Source organism: Artibeus jamaicensis, unplaced genomic scaffold, assembly GCF_021234435.1.
Source record: "Artibeus jamaicensis isolate MK-2021 breed Jamaican fruit bat unplaced genomic scaffold, CSHL_Jam_final contig_482, whole genome shotgun sequence".
Taxonomy (NCBI): domain Eukaryota; kingdom Metazoa; phylum Chordata; class Mammalia; order Chiroptera; family Phyllostomidae; genus Artibeus; species Artibeus jamaicensis.
The window spans coordinates 14,972,151-14,993,122 of record NW_026521857.1 but is presented as its reverse complement, the minus strand read 5'-3'; the positions used below and the strand labels follow the sequence as shown (position 1 = coordinate 14,993,122).

Below are 20,972 nucleotides of genomic sequence, written 5' to 3'. Positions count from 1 at the left end.
GTTCAGACTGATTCTGCATATTGTCTAGGTTGACTGCTCACCCAGATTTTATCCTAGAAATCCCTCAACATCTACTCCCTTAGTTAATATTTCTAAGGGGCTTCTTTCCTTGGTATCTTGTCTTCAAGTTTCTAACTCCTTTCCTCACTTTGCTTTTATATATATATATATATATATATATATATATATATATATATATATACACACACACACACACACACACACACACACATTTTTAAAGATTTTATTTATTTATTTTTAGAGAGAGGGAAAGGGAAGGAGAAAGAGAATTAGAGAAACATCAATGTGTAGTTGCTTCTGATGTGGCCCCCACTGGGGACCTGGCCTGCAACCCAGGCATGTGCCCTGACCAGGAATCGAAGTGGTGACCCTTTGGTTCACAGCCTGCACTCAATCCACTGAGCTACACCAGCCAGGGCTGCTTTTTCTTTTTTCTTTTCTAAGTGGCTTTATTATTTCACCTTACCTGCTTCTACCAGGCCTATCTTTTGTGTCATAGTCTCATGATTCAACTCCAGTTCCTTAATGAAATTACCATTATTAGAAACCTATATTTTCCTTAAGAAATTTAAAAATCTTTTTTACCTATGGTAGGAATAGGATATATAGATGCATATAATTGGGTAGAACACCTTCTTCTTATGAATATGAATTAAACTAGAAAGTGGTCTAAAAGTTTTGAATAAAAGTAATGTATCTTGTGTGGTATTATTATAGTTTTTTTCTGAATGGGGTATATTATACATTCTTTTTGAAGGTAAAGAATGAATGGGAAGATATATAGCCTTGGAAATTAAAAAAATTAATCTAGAAACAATTGCTAGGAGTTTGGTCACCAGTTAAATAATGAACTTTTGAAACAGACTGTACTGAATAGTTGAGCTAATTTATATCATTCAGTAAGCTTGTATTTTTTAAAATTAGAGGTATATATGAAATTGATTGGACTATTTTTATCTAGTTTTCTGTTTCTAGAAATGTCAAATTTGGCTAGAACATCTTAGTCGCCTCTATTTTTAGTAAATCATGTAATATTTAAAAGCTAAGATTTTAGAAGCATAATATGAAGGAATAAGTCAGACTGTTCCCTAGCTTTAGATGGCAACAAAGTCCAGGCCCTGCCCTGGCTGCTGTGGCTCAGTGGATTGAGCACCACATGGCAAACCGAAGGGTCACTGGTTTGCCAGTCAGGGCACATGCCTGGGTTGCAGGCAGAGTCCCCAGTGGGGGGTATGCGAGAGGCAACCTATCAATGTTTCTCTCTGATATTTCTCTCCCTCTCTTTGTTCCCCTACCCCCTCTCTAAAAATAAGTAAATAAATAAATCTAAAAAAAGAAAAGATGCCAGAACCTGATGCTGCAAGAAAAGTAAAGAATACTAGGTTAGAGTGGATTTTTAGTTACTAGATGTTGGGTTCTCATCTGAAATGAGTAGTTGATTTTTATTCATCTAAACACTTCATGGAACTGCTACTGCATCTGGCATGAGACAGTTAAGTGGGCTGACAGGACTGTGGCAGGGCAGTGAGATAAGTAGATCCGAAGACAGAACAGCCGGGCAGCAGTTCCGTCCCTGCCACTAACTAGCTGCGTAATTCTGGGTAAGTCCCTTAACTCTTGGGCCCTTAGCTTCCTCATTTGCCACATGAAAAATTAAATAAACTTTAAGAACATGTCTGGCTTAAAATATATATATATGAAATCTCAGCTTTAAGTCTTTTATGTAGTGATATTCCAGACATAAAATATTGTACATGTACAATAATTTTTATCCTATGACTTCAAATAAGATGACTGCTTTTCCAAGATAAAATGGAACAGATGAGGAAGAGAAGTAATAACACTCATTTAAATAAGTAATTAATGGAGGCTGCAAAATTAAAAAACAGTTCTAGACATTTTATTCAAGGGCCTTAAAGCAGTTTTTGTAGTTGCATAAATAAGACCTCTCATGATACACACGGGAGCTTTGGGCAGCAAAGAAAAGCACTTCACTTGTCCTGAGGCTTCTGTGAGCTCCTGCGTGACACTTTCCATTTATCCACGTAGAGAAAGAATAAGTGTAAAGAAATGGCTTATTTCATTAAGGATCTGCCACTCAGGGGAACCGAGCACTTTTTAGTGTAAAAACATACATGAAAACTTTTAACTTCATGTATTGAAATTTTTCTTAAATAATTCTAAAACTAAAATTGAATTATCAATAAAGTTAGAAAATAATATTTTTGATCTTATATCTGCCTCAAGACATAACATGTTGCTATCAATGCAGTTTGTGAGTAAGAATGTCAAGTCTATTCTAGGCTATCACTCTGTGAACTAGGTAATACACTTGAAGCACTACAAGGTTTAAAAGAAAATAAAGAATAGTAAAAACAGTCAGTATACCATAAACATCCAGTTAAAAAAAAAAAAACCAAGATGGTATCACTCAGTTTGAAATAGAAAAATTAGCTGCCAATAACTTCAGAGCCAAATGACTAAGTTCTTGTCTATCTTTAATATTCTGTGTTTTAAAGATCAATGTTGAAAGGGCCTTTAAAAAGAATCTTTAAAAACAAATTCAAATTCTTTCCCTGGCTGGTTGGTGTAGCTCAGTGGATTGAGTGCCGGCCTGTGAACCAAAGACTCACTGGTTAGATTCCCAGTCAGGGCACAGGGTTGCTGGCCCTGGGTTGCTGGGTTCCCCTGGGTTGCTGGCCAGGTCTCCAGTAGGGGGCACGTGATAGGCAACCACACATTGATGTTTCTCTCCCTCTCTGTCTACAAATAAATAAAGCAAATCTTTAAAAAATTTCAAGTTCAAATAATTTTATTAACTACTTAAAAAATTAAAAAAAAACTTCACCTGAGGATACGTTTATTAAATTTTTAGAGAGAGATGAAGTGGGGCAGGAGGGAGGGAGAGAGAGGGAGAGAGAAACGTTGATGTGAGAGAAGAGTATCAATCAGTTGCCTCCCACATATGCCCCAACCAGGGACTGAACCTGCAATCTTTTGGAGCACAGGATGACACTCCGTCCAGCTGAGCCATCTGGCCAGTACTATTAACTACTTTTAAACTCAAGAACGTAAGTGCAAAGGACAAAAAGATAGCCTTTGATTCTTTTATTTGATTCTTAAAGTTCCTCATTTCAAAAATTCTAATTTAATAACAAAATGAGAAAAGAATTCATATTAAACATATTAAGAATATTTAGGACATTAAAATACTTTTTGGGGTAGATATTTAGTTAAATCCATAGCTCTATGGTATACAGAAACAGTTATCAGAATTTACAAGCTTGAAGACTACATATATACACCCTGGCTAGTGTGGCTCAGTGGATTGAGCGCCTGCCTGCAAACCAAGGGGCCCTGAGTTCAAATCCTAGTCAGGGCCCATAAACAGTGTTGTGGGCCAGTTTCCCCGGTTGGGGGTGTGCAGGAGGCAACCAATCAATGCATCTCTTACATGCAGATGTTTCTCTCCCTCTCTCCCTCCCTTCAAGGGGGAAAAAAAAGAATACACACATAAATATTTTCTAAGCTAAATTTTAGTAAGGACTTTGTTCAGATTTCCTTTTTATTTATTCAAACCCCTAACTTCGTAATTGGCTGGTAGAAATAAGATTCTCGTGCCATATGATGACGCCTTAAAAATGCTTCCTCCATGAAGGGGGCAGGATGACAGAAGCCCTTCTGGGCACTGGAGACAAGGCTGGTTTCCTACCTGGGTTGCATATTGTTTACAGCATCCTATAACAGGTTTTTGCTAGTCTGTTTGTTTGCCAACCTTGTCCTGAAATAGTTTACATTTCTCTAATTTCTTCAGGTCTCAGTCATTGTTCAGTGACAGACCATGCCGCCTTTTAAATTTTTTCATAAATCATCCACCATTCTCTGATAAATGGCAAAAAATGCTGAAGAAATCTTTTAAAATAAATTTGTTCTTCAGAAAGATCAGGCAAGTTTAAAGTCTAATAAAAATAACTATTTTGAAAAGCTCCCTTCTTGAAAGTCTTCTTGTGGAGGCTCCTGCGTCTCCACACTGGCCAGTTCCCTTACTATCCCACTGGTGGTTTGGTTTCCTTCGCTGGCTCTTCTGTCCTCTTAGGTCCAAACTTGTATTGGACCCTGTTTTACTTATCCATGTACGTCATTTAATGCCAATGACAACTAAACTTATTTTTAGCCCTGAACTCTTTTTAGACCCTCATACTCCCATGTCCATTGCCTACCTGATATTTTCATTTTAATGTTTAACACAAATTTCAACTTTAACATAAAACAGAGCTCTTGGTCTCTTACCCAACTTTCCCCCAACGTCAATAAATGGCACCAATCATTCACTCAATTGTCAAGTCAGAAGTCTCTGGAGTCAGCGACCGCCTTCTTTTGTATACCTCATACAATCCATCAGCAAGTTGTCTACCTCTAAAACACATGTCTAATACATCCACACTGCTAATACTTCCACTTCTCCCATCCTGCTAAGCCACCAGCTTTGCTCTTGGATTATTTTAAGGGCTCCCTAAAAAATTCGTTTCCATTCTTGCTCTCCTACAACCAACTTATCATATAGCAGGCAAGGCAAATCAGATCACATCACTTTCTGCTTAAAACCATCCAAAGGCTGCCCACTAAACCAGAATAAAACCCAAACTATCTACTCCAGCTTACAAAGCACTATGCCTCGGTTTACTTTGTAACAGTCATGCACACCAACTTCCCCGCTGTCTACTGTACTCCAGCCACATTAATTAGGAGGTTTCTCAACAAGTCCACTTCATTTTTTTCTAATGTCTTTGTTAGTTCTTTCTTTTGCCTAGAATGTTCTTTTCCACCAATTTTTGCACACGAGGACACTTCTTAGCATTTAGATCTCATCTTACATGTTACTTTATCAGCAAAGCCTTTCACAATTATTTAGTAATTAAAACATTTTCATGGAGTGCCCTACTACATGCCCACACTGTTCGGGATGCCTGGAGGAAGGTATACAATCTTATCAGTAATAAGCAAAATACACATTAAAGCTATAATGAGAAATCTCTTTACAACCAAAGAATGCCTAAAATTAGATAAGGACTGACAATTGCACATGTTGATGAGTATGTGGAACAGTAAGAATTGTTTTCATTGCTCCCAGGAGTATAAATTGTCATAACCACTCGCAGCCATGTTCTTAACAGACCAAGGTGGAAATAATTCAAATACTCATCAAAAGAATAAACATATAAATTGTTGTATATTTATACATAGGAAATTTATACAGTAATGAGAATGAATAACCTACTGTTATATTTAAAAAAGAACATGGTTAAATCTCAAAAAAGTTTTGAACAAAAGACTATGAAACCACTTCACCACAATGAGACTGGTAGGGTAGGTGAAGGAGGCTGGCTGGACTCCCAGGGGCAGCAGACGAAATTCCACAGGGATATTTCAGCAGTCAGGTGGCTCCCCGTGATAAGTATGGGGGAGCCTAAATTCCAAGCTGGGCTCCCCAGCCTTCAGCACCAAAGCCAAAAAGGAACCCAGTTAGTATTCAGCTGTGAAAAGCAGTGGATTTTTGGTCTATCAGGGAGAGATGGCTGGAGATGCAGAGTCTCTTAAAGGGCACTATACAAAATTTCATTTGTAGCCACTTAACCTGGGGTCTGGCAGAGGGAGGGCAGAGTGGACTAGAGATGCTTGAGGAGAATCTGAGGTTGGTGGTTCTGGGGAGAGAATGGAAGGACAGCTGCCTGGATCCCTGTGCTGAGTCATTCCCCACACTGCAGAAGCCATCATTCTCAAGTGAGCACTCCTTTCTGAATGACATCACCCTGAAGGGAAGCAACAGCCCCACCCACAGGAATTACTTCACCCCACCCTGTGGAGCTTAAGCAGGGCTGCTGATTACAGCTTGAGGCTATATCATGATTAGTTTAATAAGTAAGGCAAATCTCTATGAGAATTCAGCTGACCTTCCCCTGGGCCAGGTGCTGATAAAAGCTGAACTAGGTGTGCAGCCTGATTACTTCTGTACACACCTAGGCCCAGCAGAGGGAGCCACATGTGGTGGATTGCTGATAACTCCCAACAGGTTGCCCAGGGCCAGTCATAAGCAGTGTCTGACAAAAGCCTACACCAGAGTATTTGCAGATCTACCTTACACAGAAACAAATACAAAGATGTAGCCAAAATGGGAGGACCAAGACACAGATCCCAAATGAAAGAATGAGAGAATTCTATAGAAGAGCTAGATGAAGTGGAGGCAAGCAATTTATAAGATAGAAAGTTTAGAGTAATGATTATAAGGACGCTCAAAAACATGAAAAAAAGACATGAAAACATAAAAAAGAACCAGTCAGAAATAAAAAAAGTAATATCTGAAATAAATAATACACTGAAAGGAATAAACAGTAGGGTAGATGAAGCAGAGGACATAGTTGGTGATTTGGAACACAGGGCAGAAAAAACACCCAGGCACAGCAGCAATAAGAAAGAAGAATTTTTAAAAAATGAGAACTTAAGAAACATTTAGAACAACATGAAGTGTAACAAAACCCACATCATGGGAATACCAGAAGAAGATGAGAGCAAGCAAGGCACTGAGAACCTATCTGAAGAAATAATGACCCCAAACTTCCCTAATCTGGTGAAGGAAAAAGACATACACATCCAGGAAGCTCAGAGAATCCCAAACAAGTGAACCAAAGAAGCATATACTGAGACACATCATAATTAAAATGATAAGCCTTAAAGACAAGGAGAGAATCCTAAAAGCTGCAAGAGAAAAGTGGGTAGTTACATAAAAGGGAGCACCAATTAGACTGTCATCTGATTTCTCAACAGACACACTTCAGGCCAGAAGAGAGAGGTGTGAAATATTCAAGGTGATGAAACTCAAGGACCTATAACCAAGGCTACTTTACACAGCAAGGATGTCACTTAAAATAGGAGAAATAAGGAGCTTCCCAGACAAGAAAAAGCTAAAGGAGTTTGTTAACACCAAACAAGTACTACAACAAATGGTAAACAGATTGCTTTAAAAAGAAGAGCCCTGGCTGGTGTAGCTCAGTGGATTGAGCATGGGCCTGTGAAGCAAAGGATCGTGGTTCGATTCCCAGTCAGGGCACATGCCTAGGTTGCAGACCAGTTTCCAGTGGGGGACACATGACAGGCAACCACACATTGATGTTTCTCTCCCTCTCTTTCTCCAACCCTTCCCCTCTCTCTGAAAGTAAATAAAATATTTTAAAAAAAAGAAGAAAAAAAGGAAAAAACAGAAGAAAATAGTCTAAAAATAAAATGGCCCTAAATATGTATCTATTAATAATCACTTGAAAGGTAAATGCCTTAAATGCTCCAACCAAAAGACAAAGGGTAGCTGAATGGGTAAGAAAACAAGACCCATATTTATGGTGCCTACAAAAGACACATCTCAGATAGAAAAATACACACAGACTAAAAGTAAAGGGATAGAAAAAGACATCTCATGCAAAAGGAAAGGGAAAAAAGCTGGGGTAGCGCCCTTATATTTGACAAAATAGACTTTAAATTCAAGGCTATAGTAAGAGACAAAGAAGGACACTATATAACAATAAAGGCAACAATCCAACAAGAGGGCATAAAATTAGTAAACATTTACACACCTAACATAGGAGCACCTAAATATGTAGCATATCTTGATGCATATAAAGGGAGAGATAGAAATACAGTCATAGTTGGGTTTTTAAAAGCCCCTTTGACTTTAATGAATAGGTCTTCCAGAAAGAAAATCAACAAGGAGACAGCAGTCTTAAATGACACACTAGATCAAATGGATTTAATTTACATCTTCAGAGCATTTCACCTAAAGCAGCAGAAAACACATACTTTTCAAGTGCGGATGGAATGTTTTCTTGGATAGATCACATGTTAAGACACAAAGCAAGTCTCAATACATTTAAGAAAACTGAAATCATATCAAGGATCTTCTCTGACCACAATGCTATGAAATTAAAAATAAATCACAAGAACACTGAAAAACACATAAAAACACGGAAGCTAAATAACATGGTATTACACAATGAATGGGTCAACAATGAGATCAAGGAAGAAATCAAAAGATAGCTTGAAACAAATGAAAATGAGGACCCAACAATTCAAAATCTGTGGGACACTGGGAAAGCAATCCTAAGAGGGAAATTCATAGTGTTATAGGCCTATTTCAAAAAACAAGAGAAAGCTCAAACAAACAATTTAACTTTACACTTACAAGAACTTGAAAAAGAACAACAAACAAATCTCACGACAAGCAGATGGAAGGAAATAATAAAGATCACAGCATAAATATGTGAAATATTTGAAAAGATAAACAAGATCCTAAAACCCTTGACCAGGCTAATCAAGAAAAAAAGAGAAAAAACCCAAATAAATAAAATCAGAAGTGAAAGAAGAAATAACAACTGACACAAAAGAAATACAAAGGATGGTAAGAAAATATTATGAACAGCTATATGCCAACAAACTGGACAACCTGGACAAAATGGATAAATTCCTAGACATATACAATCTTCTAACTAAATCAGGAAGAAGAGAATCTGAATAGACAGATTACACCTACTGAAATTAAAGCAGTAATAAAAAAAACTCCCAACAAACAAAAGCCCTGAACCAGATGGTTTCACAGGTAACATTACCAAACACTCTGAGAAGAACTAACAACTCTCTTTCTCGAATTATTTCATAAAATTCAATAGGAGGGAAGGCTCCCAAACTCATTTTACAAGGCCAGCATTATCCTAATTCCAAAACCAGATAAAGACACCACAAAGAAAGAAAATTATAGGACAATATTCCTGATGAAAATAGATGTTAAAATCCTCAATGATATATTATTAGCAAACCGATTACAGCGATGCATCAAAAAGATCACGTACCATGAGCACATGGGATTTATTTCAGGATTTCAAGGTTGGTACAACATCTGCAAATCAATTAATACAACAGACCACATAATCAAAATGAAGGACAAAAACCACATGATCACTTGAATAGATGCAGAACAGACATTTGATAAACTCCAACACCCATTTATGATTTAAAAAAAAACCTCTCAGGAATGTGGGATTACAGGAAATATACCGAGTCATAATCCAGGCCATATGTGACAAACCCACTGCCAGTGTCACACTCAATAGGCAGAAACTACAAGTGCTCTCCTTAAGATGTGGAACAAGACAGGGATGTCCTCTCTCACCTTTCCTGTTCAACATAATACTGGAAGTCTTTGCCACACAATCAGACAAGAAGAAATAAAAGACAACCAAATTGGAGAGAAATAAGTAAGAATGTCTTTATTTTCAGATGACATGGTACTGTACATAGAGAACCCCAAAGGTTCCAACCAAGAAACTACTAGAATTGATAAATAAATTCGGCAAAATAACAGGGCACAAAATTAATATTTGGAAATCAGTTGCATTTTCATATGCCAAAATGAACTAATAGGAAACAAAATTAAGGAAACAATTCCATTCACAATCACTACAAAAAGAATAAAATACCTAGGAATAAACCTAACCAAGGATGTAAAAGACCTGTACTTGGAAAATTATAAGACACTTAAGAAAAAAACTGAAGAAGATACAAGTGGAAGCACATACCATGTTTATGCTTAGGAAGAATTAACATCATTAAAATGTCCATACTACCCAAAGCAATCTAAAGATTCAATGCAATGTATATCAAGATTCAAATGACATATTTCCCAGAAGTAGAACAAGTATTTCAAAAATTTATATGGAACCAAAAAAGCCCCTGTATAGCAATAGCGATCCTGGAAAGAACAAAGTTGGAGGAGTCACACCACCTTATATCAAACTATACTATAAGCCCATAGTAATCAAAACAGCATGGTACTGGCATAAAAACAAATACATAGCTCAATGGAACAAAATAGAGAGCCCAGAAATAAGAGCCCACACCTTTAGTGTCAATTAATATTTGACAGAGGAAGCAAGTACATACAGTGGGCTAAAGATAGTTTATTCGATATATGGTTTTTGGAAAATTGGACAGATATGTGCAGAAAAATAAACCTATACCACCTTCTTGTACCACACACAAGACTAAATTGAAAATGGATCAAAGACTTTAACATTATACCTGAAACCATATACCTAAATTCATAGAAGAAAATGTAGGCAGCAAAATCTCAGCTATTATTCATAGCAGTACTTTATTGGATATATCCCCTCAGGCAAGGGAAACAAAAGAAAAAATAAACAAATGGGACTATATTAAAAGAAAGGTTTTGTGCAGCACAGGAAATCATCAACAAAATTAAAAGATGACCTGCACAGTGGGAGAACATCCTCACTGATACATCTGATGAAGGATTAATATCCAAAATTTATAAAGAATTTATAAAACTTAATACCATAAAAGTAAACCAAATTAAAAAATGGGCAAAGGACCTGAATAGACACTTCTCCAAAGAGAACATACAGATGACCAACAGACATATGAAAAGATACTCAATGTCACTAATCATCAGAGAAATGCAAATTAAAACCACAATGAGATATCATCTCATACCAATCGAATGGCCGTCATCAACAAACCAGCAAGCAATAGGCGCTGGTGAGGATGTGGAGAGAGGGGAATCCTTTTGAGCTGTTGGTACAAATGCAGACTGGTGCAGCCACTGTGGAAAGCAGTATGGAGCTACCTCAAAAAATGTAAACTGTTTAATGAAAAAATATTTATTTTTTAGTATAAGTGAGCTATTTTTAATATGGAATAAATTTACCTGTTCCTCGAACATCCATCCATCAGAACATATCACCACACAGAACAAGTAAAAACATATAATCTGTATTCCAAAACATTTTTTGAACCTGTTCTTTAATACTCATTTTCCCATGAAACACTACTATAAATGGTAGGAAGGCTTGGAAAGATCCAGAGAATCTTAGTCAACTGGTAATTAGGCTGAACTATAGGATTATATTTCTCAATATATCTATACCTACATGATTCTGGCATACATTTCCTTTGGCTTATAAATGAGAATAACTTTCTACCTCCTTCTGCCTTCCTTTCCTGGCACTTAGAAAATATTCTTTGTCTTTAGTGGTCAGCAGCCATGAGAAGACAGATGTATGCTGTGAAAGTAGATGGTTTATTTATTCCTGGTACCTGCAATTTTGTTCGTTTAAATGCTCCTGCTGTCCAATCTGCCTGAAATTTTTTTCATGTTTCCAAACCCAGCCCAGATGCTGTTACCAGCTTCCTTACCCCTGTATGTTTCAAAGGAGGCTACATAGCATACGGCAGGTAAGTGCAATGGATGGGCTCAGTCGTACGGTCTGAATCAGCCTCCTACTGCTATCATGTCTAGTGTATGACCGTGAGGAGTTATTGAACACCCAAGAACTTCAGTTTCATTATATGTAAAATGTGAATAACAATGATGTTACCTACTCATAGGACTGTTGTGAAGCTTAAAAGAAATAATGGAAGTATACCTCTTAGCAGTGTCTAGCAGAGAATGACAGTTAAATGAACAGTAGCTACTATAATGCTATACTTTTCATTATAGACTGTAAGCACCTTGAGACTATGGATTATGTTTCAGCATTCTCGATCTTCAGTTCAAAACCCAGTGCCTAGTATGTAGTGGGTGCTATGATGACAGACAGGTGGGAAGGTAGACGTGGAAGGTGGGCTAAGGAAAGCACCTGAATTGGGATCCGGGCACTTTTCTATGTATGCAATGAGGGCAGGATGTTAGGGAGGAGGGTTTGACCACAGCTTTTGCCAGGTCTGGGACAGCAAAGATTTTCACGGTGACTTCTGTGAAGATCTTGGCAGGATATAACAGGCTCCAAATTTAAAAAATTTCTATGAAGAGTAAGTAAATTAGGAACAAAATTAGGTGATGAGAGTAGGAATTGCAGGGGCTGGAAGTCAAAGAAAGCACTGGGATGGATCACAGTAAACTGCAGAAAGTGAAGATAAAGCTCCATTTGCAATGCTAACGGTGAGATAGAGGCTTTTCTGGCCAGGTCAACAGCGCATTCACTTACTGGGTGTATGCAAATTCATGTGTCAAGGGAAGAATAACAGTTAAAATAGTTAAAATATTGTCATTAATTGCCATTCTTCAAATTTGAAATATCGATGACATGTTTTCTAATCTAATGTCTCTGTAAGCAGCACAGAAAAGAACAGGCCAAACTGAATTCTGAACCTGGGTCAGTTACTTAACCACTGTGAGCTTGTTTCTGCATCCATTAAACTGAGGATACCACCACCACTGGGATTAGTATGAAGGAGGGTTAGTAATAATAAACATGAAGTATCTGACACAATGATTGGCCTATACTGTTATTTTATAAATCAACAATAAAGTCACCATTCCTAAAAAATAAGCTGCTTAATCCTCTTTACTGTTTCATACAGCTGACAATGCTAAGTGGTCAGAGTTGTTATAACACACACAACAATGCTGTATCTGCAACATGTGTCTCAACATTTCCTTCAACACTTAGAGAAGTACAAAAACCAGCCAACAAAGTGACTAGTAATAAGCTCATGCTCACTTCATTAATATTTGAAAGTTAATTTTTTATGTTGAAAGCCAAAGATTTTGGCAAATTCTAGCATATAGGCAAAAGTTGCAATGGGAATTTTAGACTGACTTTGATTATATGCATATTTTTTCATTGTGAAGTGCTATATTACAAGAATGGGGTGATCATTTTGAAAGTTATATAAATGTCTTATCAGTATATTGTACACCTAAAACAAATATAATATTGTATGTCAACTATGAAAAAAATGAGTAAAATGAGAGATCACTAGAATAAAAAGTGACCTTCTTTAATTAACCCTCTTAAGAAGCTGGTCTAACCAATAATAATTTTCATACTACAACCAGTATCTTGGTTTAATCTTGCACTTGTTTTCATTTATCCTTTCTTTAGTTATAAAACTTTGATACAGGTAAATGTATTAAAATCTGCTCAGAAAACATAATAAAGAGCAATCTCCAACTGAAGACCTATAATGATTTCATATTATTAAGTAAATTTAATCTCTCCTAGCTTTGCAGATTCACCATAAACTAGATTTTCCAGAACTTAGTCACATACATTCTTAATCAGTTCTGGCCTCCTCTGAACTCCCAACCTCTGTGCTCTGAGCTCACTCTCACCTCTGAGCTCCTGTGGTCCCCAGCTGCACCGTACTCATCACGCTTTCCTCATGACTAGGTTTTCTGACCAGGGTCTGCTTCAGCCCAGCACCCTGGCTTACTCTGAATCACACAATTAAGCACTTCATCACACACTGTTTGAGTTTTTAATTTGCACAATCCAGCTCTTTAACAGTAGAAAATTCACCCTGTTAATGAATTTTCTATGCATGTCTGTATAACATAAAAGATTGCTCTCACAGGCCACACATGAAAATCCTATGTTAAAGTAAATAAAGCCTCCTCTGAGCTATTTTCTGCCAGTCCTGATGAGAATATCACTATTTTTAGTCAAAGTACCTGACAGGCAAGCTTAATATTTGCTGACTGATTTTTAGGCTAGTGTTAGAAATAAACTCAATCTACACATAATTTTCCTAATTTACCAACATTCAAGCCTCCTTATCACTAGAAGTCAAAATTATGAAGGAAACATTGTTTTATTTTAGTCACAATTAACTTGAGAAAATCTGAGCGCAAAGAATAATATTTGGGTTCCCCAAAAATAAGGGTTTCTAGAACATGATTATTTGTAACTTTTTTTTCATACTTGTGGCTACTAGATCAGAAGAGATTATAAAAAATGCATACAAATAAGTAAAAATTACACATAATCCTGAATCCCTCAAATCACGACTGAAAATCAATATTTACAGGAATGACCCCCAACAATGTCAAATCAAATTAAACCACATCTAAGATTTACCATTTTTGTTAATGTTTTGTTTCTTCATTCAGAATTTACTTAGATTGACTGACTACCTCCAGGAGGCATCACTCAAAACACGCAGACTTTAACTGCAGAGTTCGACACCAGGGAAGGGCAATGCCCAAACTTTTTCTTTTGAGGTTTTAATTAACTCAGTGGCCAAGATGACTTTTTCTTAACAAAGAGGTTTATGTTACCCATTCAAATCTCATTACTGTGAATGAACATCGTTGTACAAGATAAGATGAGAAATGTGTTTTTCCATTCATATTTAGAAAGATATTTATCATTAGAAAATAATAGAGGACAAGGAAATTGACCTAGAGCCACATTAACAAAATAGTATTTCTCTAATCAAAACACACTGGATTAAGCCCTGGCTGGTGTAGCTCAGTGGATTGAGCATGGGCTGCGAACCACAGGGTCACCAGTACGATTCCCAGTCAGGGCACATGCCTGGGTTTCGGGCCAGGTCCCCAGAGGGGGCCACGTGAGAGGCAACCACACATTGATGTTTCTCTCTCTCTTTCTCCCTCCCTTCCCATCTCTCTAAAAATAAATAAAATCTTTTAAAAAAATCCAACACATTGGATTAAATAATTTAAATTACTTAATATAGTACTCTAATAAAACTATGTGAATTTCATGAGTCAAATATTACAGATTCAAGGTGGTGGCAGTTTAAACGTGTTCAGATACTAAGAAATCTGTTAACTGATATTAGGCAAGTATCCTTTTTTTGCAATCTCAGTAATACCACCATGGAGACAAAAAGAAGAGAAGGGTAAAAAGACTTCCCTCTCTCCACAACGGTAAATACCACAAATCTATTGCTATAAAAAATTAGTTTAATTGAAGTCACTTTGACTCTTAGACAAAATATCAAGGGTTCTTAGATTATAATAAAAAAGAAAATATTTTATGTAAATACCAATTGACCATTTTAGATTATGATTAAAGAGGTTTAAGGAAAATAAATCCTCAATATTGGAATAGAAACAATCTTGTTAAAAAGAAGAGAATCTAAAATAGAATTATAATCGAGAATTTACAGAAAACATTTATCAGGAAAGAGTCAGTCACAACCAGAAATAAAGTGTTGTTACGATACAGAGGAAGGAAGAAAGAAATATGTGAAGATCAAAATTTATCACTTACCTCATGATTCAGCTCTGCTATCTGATCTTTCAGTTCCCTAATATACTGGTTAGAATCAGACTTGTTAAGCTGTCCTTGAAGCTTTCCTTCTTCTTTCTGTTTTGTGACAACAAAGCACAAACAAAAGAATTTTCACAGCATGTACTCAAATATTTGAAAATATAGGGCAGCATAGTGGCATATCTTTTAATTGGCTAAATTATGAACAAGGTCTGTTGTCAAACTATTTAAAAAAATGATTCATAGTAAGCTACACTGAATATTTCTAAATAATGCTTAATGGAACTGATTTACAATAAATACAATTTACCTTTTCAGAGACTCTTAGAAATCAATAGTTAAGTGGGTCCACTAGTGAAAAAGTTACCCTAGAATTTCAGAGCCGTTTATCCAGTTATTTTGAGGGCAAATGATGTTCTCTCTGTAAGCGATTCAATGCTTAGTTGAGAATATGGTGAGTCTCCTATAGCTGCACTGGCAATCTGCTTTTGATTGGGGAACAGAGAAGGGGCAAAGAAGTTCTCCAAACTACTCTTACGAGGGGAGCACAGCTCTTAATCTCTTCTCTCCAATCAGCCCAGGAATGTGTGCTGGAGTCCTTCACAGGCTGATTAAGTACCTCCACTCCTCAGAGCTAGTGGCAGACCTTCCTAGGGACCACTTTCCAGGGATATAGGTTGGGAAGGGGAGGGGATGCCTCTTTCTTATGTCACCTGAAAACCAATGTGAACTTTTAAGATAAAGGGCTTACTAGAGAGTGAAAACAGGATTGTTTTGGATCTCTTGATTATCTGTAATTAGGAAGTCACATGTGATGCTTAAAATGTTAAGAAGCTCTGATCCAGAGACATGTACTTAAACTACTGAGTAACTCCTGAAACCAGAAATGCACTGGGTTACTTTTAAGTCACCAACCACTCATTGCCTTCCATGAAGACAACCATTGTTAACAGATTTTTAGTGTGGTCTTATCATATTTTACACATATATAATCAAACACTTATGTATACATACATATGTTTACTTGTACTATAGGTACTGTATACACTTCTATATTTGCTATTTTCTTTCAAGAATACAGCTTGAAGATAACTCAATATCAGTTTGTGTAGAGCACCAAGACACATTTTGATTTGAGAGAGCTTTGAAAGTCCTATAAAAGTCACCTTATTGATATCTAAGTATTTATAGGTTTGTTTTTTAAAGTAGGTTTTAAAATGTGCCTTAGGTCCTATACAATTGCCTTGGGAGTGAGGGGTTGCAGTGAAGAGCAATTTCTAGTGTGGAGACACCTACTGCTATCTTTCCATTCGTAGTAGGAAGGGACCTTGGGCATCACCTGGTTTAGACTTCTGTCTGTAGCCAGGTCTCCCCTCTACTCTCCTTCTGCACACCTTCCCCTGATGTCCTTGGCAGAAAGAGGAACTAGCTAGAACTACTCCAGCAACAGGATGGGTAGTGCCTCTGTAGTCAGGGTACCATCCCAACACAACTGCTCTTCTGTACTAATCAGTCTTGACACCTCAACTGAGTTCTTACACACCCTGTCTGTTTCTCAAACCCTTTCATCAAGCCATTGCTCTCAGCCAGTGGTTTTCAACCTTTTTCATCTCATAGCACATATAAACTAATTATTAAAATTCTGCAGCACACCAAAAAATATATATTTTTGCCAGCCTGAGAAAAAAATAGGTATAATTTTGATTTATTCACACTAAATTACTACTGTTGTCATTTTCTTATTTGACAATCCAAGGGAAAAGAGGTCAGTGCCCCTGACTATATAGTAGGTATCACACAGGTTTTAAAAAATCTTGCAGTCACACCGGCTGAAAATTTGCTGTTATAGCCCCTGCCTGCCCTTATTGCTTTTTTGTTCTTTTTCTTTTGGCAACATGCCTTAAACACCTTTTATGAAATACGGCTTGCTGAAGCAGTTTGATGTAACTAATATTTGTATAGCTATAAAAAAACAACTACAATTTCTATAGGCTCTAAAACTTTTATTATATATTTAAACACATGAATATCACACATAAATCACCTAAGCAAAGATCTGTTTTAATAAGTACTACATTTCAAATATGCTAGGCTTCTTAAATATATACAAAAGATACCTAAGAATTTTAGCCAGAAGCCTGTATTTAAGAAAAATATATATACTTTGAAAATTTAGTTAAAATATTATTTGGCCAGAGAAGGGCAGAACCAACTGAAGAGCAGAAACCAAGTCAGAGTCCTAATTAAATCATCTCTGAGGCCTTTCCTACCTGTTTTTTCATTTATATGTACCAATAAAGTCCCTTTATTATATGAATCAGTTTGCACATGGGTTTCTGCCTCATTACCATAATAATTTAAGACCTACACTGAGATTTCCCCAAGGGAGTTAAACCCAAACTCCTAAAAGTATCATTATATATGTAATGATTTAACTCTTCTTCCAAATTCAGTCTGGTCATGACTATCTCATCCTAAGATTTTCCTTGGCTATATACTTATCCCACCTCAGTCCTGTACATCCCAAAGTGGGGAAGGGTGATGTCAAGTAGAAGGGAGTAAGTAGTGAGTGAGTGAAGTGAGAAGAAAGAATTAAGGAAAGAGAAAAAATATATACGAAGGGAGACTATTCATTGATGTAAAATAAACGAAGCCATTTTTTTATAGAATGCATTTTACAAGTACCATATGTAACATAAGAAATGGTGGCAGCAACTGAGTAAGCAGACATACTTCCACAGGGGGCTGATGTGATAAAAATTACTCATTTGGATATATGTGTTCAGCTGTCCTTTACAATGGCTTTTACTCTTAGCATTACATCACATTAATTCCCTTGAAATGGCTGATTAAATAGAAAGTGCAGTGTACTGCAGGAAGAAATCCTTCAGGCTGAGATGGAAAGGCTAGACACTTGTGGTCTGGAATCAGACTTGGAGAAAGATACCTTTCCATCTCATCCTCAGTAAAAGCCAAGTTCCCGAGGGTGTTGGACAACCTGCAGCAAGAGTGTCATATGAGCAGGACACAATAAAAATTTCAGGAAAAATACTGGGTTGACCAAAAAGTCTGTTTAGTTTTTTTCCATAAAATAAGATAATTTTTCACTTTCACCAGTAACTTTATTAAGATATTTTGATTGTGTCGGCTATCTCCCACTATTGGATCCTAGTGGGTAGAAGCCAAGGGTGCTGCTAAATATCTTTCATTGCATAAGACAGCCTCAAAGCAAAGAATTATCTGCCCAAAATGTCAATAGTATCAAGAAACTTTACAAACCACTTTTGATATGTTTGATCAGTCACAGCACCTTCTCCACACACTGCATAAATCTTTCTTTGCATTTCAGTTTCGTTTTTACTTTTCTTGAAATAATAATGCATAATATGCCATAATTGTTAGATATTTTCTTCAATATTGAAATGGCTGCACAAAAATTCACCAATTTTGATGTAAGTTTTTTTTTAAAAAATGCAAGCTGATATAACAACTATCACAATACAATCTAAGAAAACTGTTTTGAATTAAGTTCAAAACAACTAAGTGCTACTAGACCCATTTTACAGAAAAACCAAACAAACTTTATGCCCAATCCAATTAAATGACAAAACTGAGATAAGCTCTAATATTGTAACATAGAGGTTCAACAATGCAGAAATACTTAAAGTTTAAATAATGTAAAGTAATCAGTAATAATAATTAACACCAACTCTTTCTTATAGGGAAAGTTACATGAAAAAAAAAGTTTGTCAAGGTAGGAATCAGCCCTGGCTAGTTGGTTGGAGAACAGCCCTGTACACCAAAATGTTGTGGGTTCAATTCCCAGTTAGGGCACATGCCTGGATTCCAGGTTTGGTGCCAGTTAGGGCATGTGCAAGAGGCAATGGATGGATATTTCTCCTTCACACTGATGTTTCTCTCCCTCTCCCCCTCCCTTCTCCTCTCTCTAGAATCAATAAGCATTTTTTTATCCTTGGGTGAGGATAAAAAAAATTAAAAACATAGGAATCAAAATCTGTTTTTACATAAAGCAACCAGGTGAGTCCAAAGAGCTGTTTCCTCCAAAGGTGGGTCTTAGTAAGGTTTAGCTGAAAACTTTGTTATAACACCCTGATTTCTTTGGAGGAAAGGCCCTCTTAGATTTTATGACTAAAAAACCCCAGATGTTCCTTGAGTTTCCATTAATTATAGAAAAAGGGCAGAATTTCAGAGAGAAAAACTCTGCACACTTGAATAACTCCAACTGTATATAATTATTCTTTTAAGGTTTAAATATAACTTTGTAAAGCTCAAAAGTCAGACTGATGGCCATTAATCATTGTTTCTCAGGATATACCACTCCCAGCCAAACAACAACTTGCAGGGCACACCAGTTAGACTGAGGGCAGAAGAAGGGTGACTGAGCAGCTCCTGGCTCCAGCAGTGGGCCCAGGACAAGACCTCACTTTCCCAGCACACCTGTCACACATTAGCAGCACATTAGTGTGGCAGACACACCAGCTGGAAAGCTCTGCAAGGAGTATTCTGATTCAACAGCCTGCTTAAAGGGAACATAGCTGCTATTTCAAAAATACCGGTGACAAGTGAGAGATGTTGTAAATGCTACTTAATAAATTAAAATGTATAAATGATATTTTATCCAGAAGTCTGGGATTTTTATGTTCTACAAATGGGCTCTGATGAAAATGTGTTAATTCAAAGTCTTTTAAGGACCCTCTTTAAATGTAAACTGGCCCTGGCCCTGGCCTGGTTGCTTAGTTGGTTAGAGCATCATCCTGATACACCAAGGTTCCGGGTTCAGTCTCCAGTCAGAGCTTATACAAGAATCAACCTATGAATGCATAAATCAGTGAAACAACAGCTCAATGCCTCTCTCTAAAAATCAATAAAAATGCAAAAACTGAGTAACTATATATATTTATAATAACCCCCCAAAATCGAATGAACTGTTACATTCTAAGAAGTGGTATCAATTTAATTCCCCTTGTGAGACAGTTCATTCAATTACTTAATAGTAAGATTTTTTGTAAGTATATTTAAGCTTTCTATTTTCAAGCAATGTCCACAATGCTCTTTCTGATAAGCAGGTGGGGAAATGTCAGCTATACTAATAAATTACCAGGAACCTGATTTTCCTGAGGGTTTTTTTTTGGTGGGGGGCAGTGTAGCTGATGACAACATATTGCCAGTTAATAGCTTTCCTAAACAAAACTAATTAGGTAAGTAATGAACTTAAAGAGCTGCAACACATTGACAATTTTGGTGTTCTGTAATGTCACTGAAAAGACCTTAAATACATTTCCTTTTGGCATACAATAAAAGAAACTTTATATTTAGGGCATAAAGTAACATATGAAAAAGTACATTTTGCTCTTGGATCTATCTTTGAGTAATTATTTTAGCAATTACCATTATGATATCTATAGTAATCTAATTTATATTAAGGCTCTAAACCATAGAGCTTTGTACATAAGCCTCTTAATCGACAGTTCATCATCTATAACTCTATTTAGTAATATCCATGTTTAAGTGACTAGAGGTAAAGTATAATAAGTTTAACTTACTCTGAAATGAATAAAAATAAGGTAGACAGAATGGCGGATAGGTGAGTATCTGATAAAGCAATAGGTAAGACACATCAAAATATTAATTTTAGAATGGAGGTGGTGAGTTTATGGTGTTCATCATATAATTCTTTCAACTTCTGTATGTTTAAAATTTTCCATAAAGAAATACAGGAGGAAGAAGTCATCAATAAAAACAATTCATTGTCTCTCCCTCCCATCTGCTAAAAAGCAAGCACTTGGTCCACACCAGACTTCATTTACATTTGTGAAAAGATATCTATCACGAAAGGTTAGTGATTCTTCA

The 20,972-nt window shown here is 36.5% G+C and overlaps 1 protein-coding gene across 8 annotated transcripts in view; it reads right to left on the bottom strand.

Moving 5' to 3' along the window:
• Positions 1-20,972, bottom strand: part of EVI5 (ecotropic viral integration site 5) — a 231,629-nt gene that overhangs the window by 21,365 nt on the left and 189,292 nt on the right. For all 8 annotated transcript variants that reach the window (XM_037162019.2, XM_053668269.1, XM_037162021.2 and 5 more), the window contains one exon: positions 15,102-15,197. In XM_037162019.2, coding sequence (XP_037017914.2) covers positions 15,102-15,197 — 96 coding nt within the window. The remainder of the gene's footprint in view (positions 1-15,101; positions 15,198-20,972) is intronic.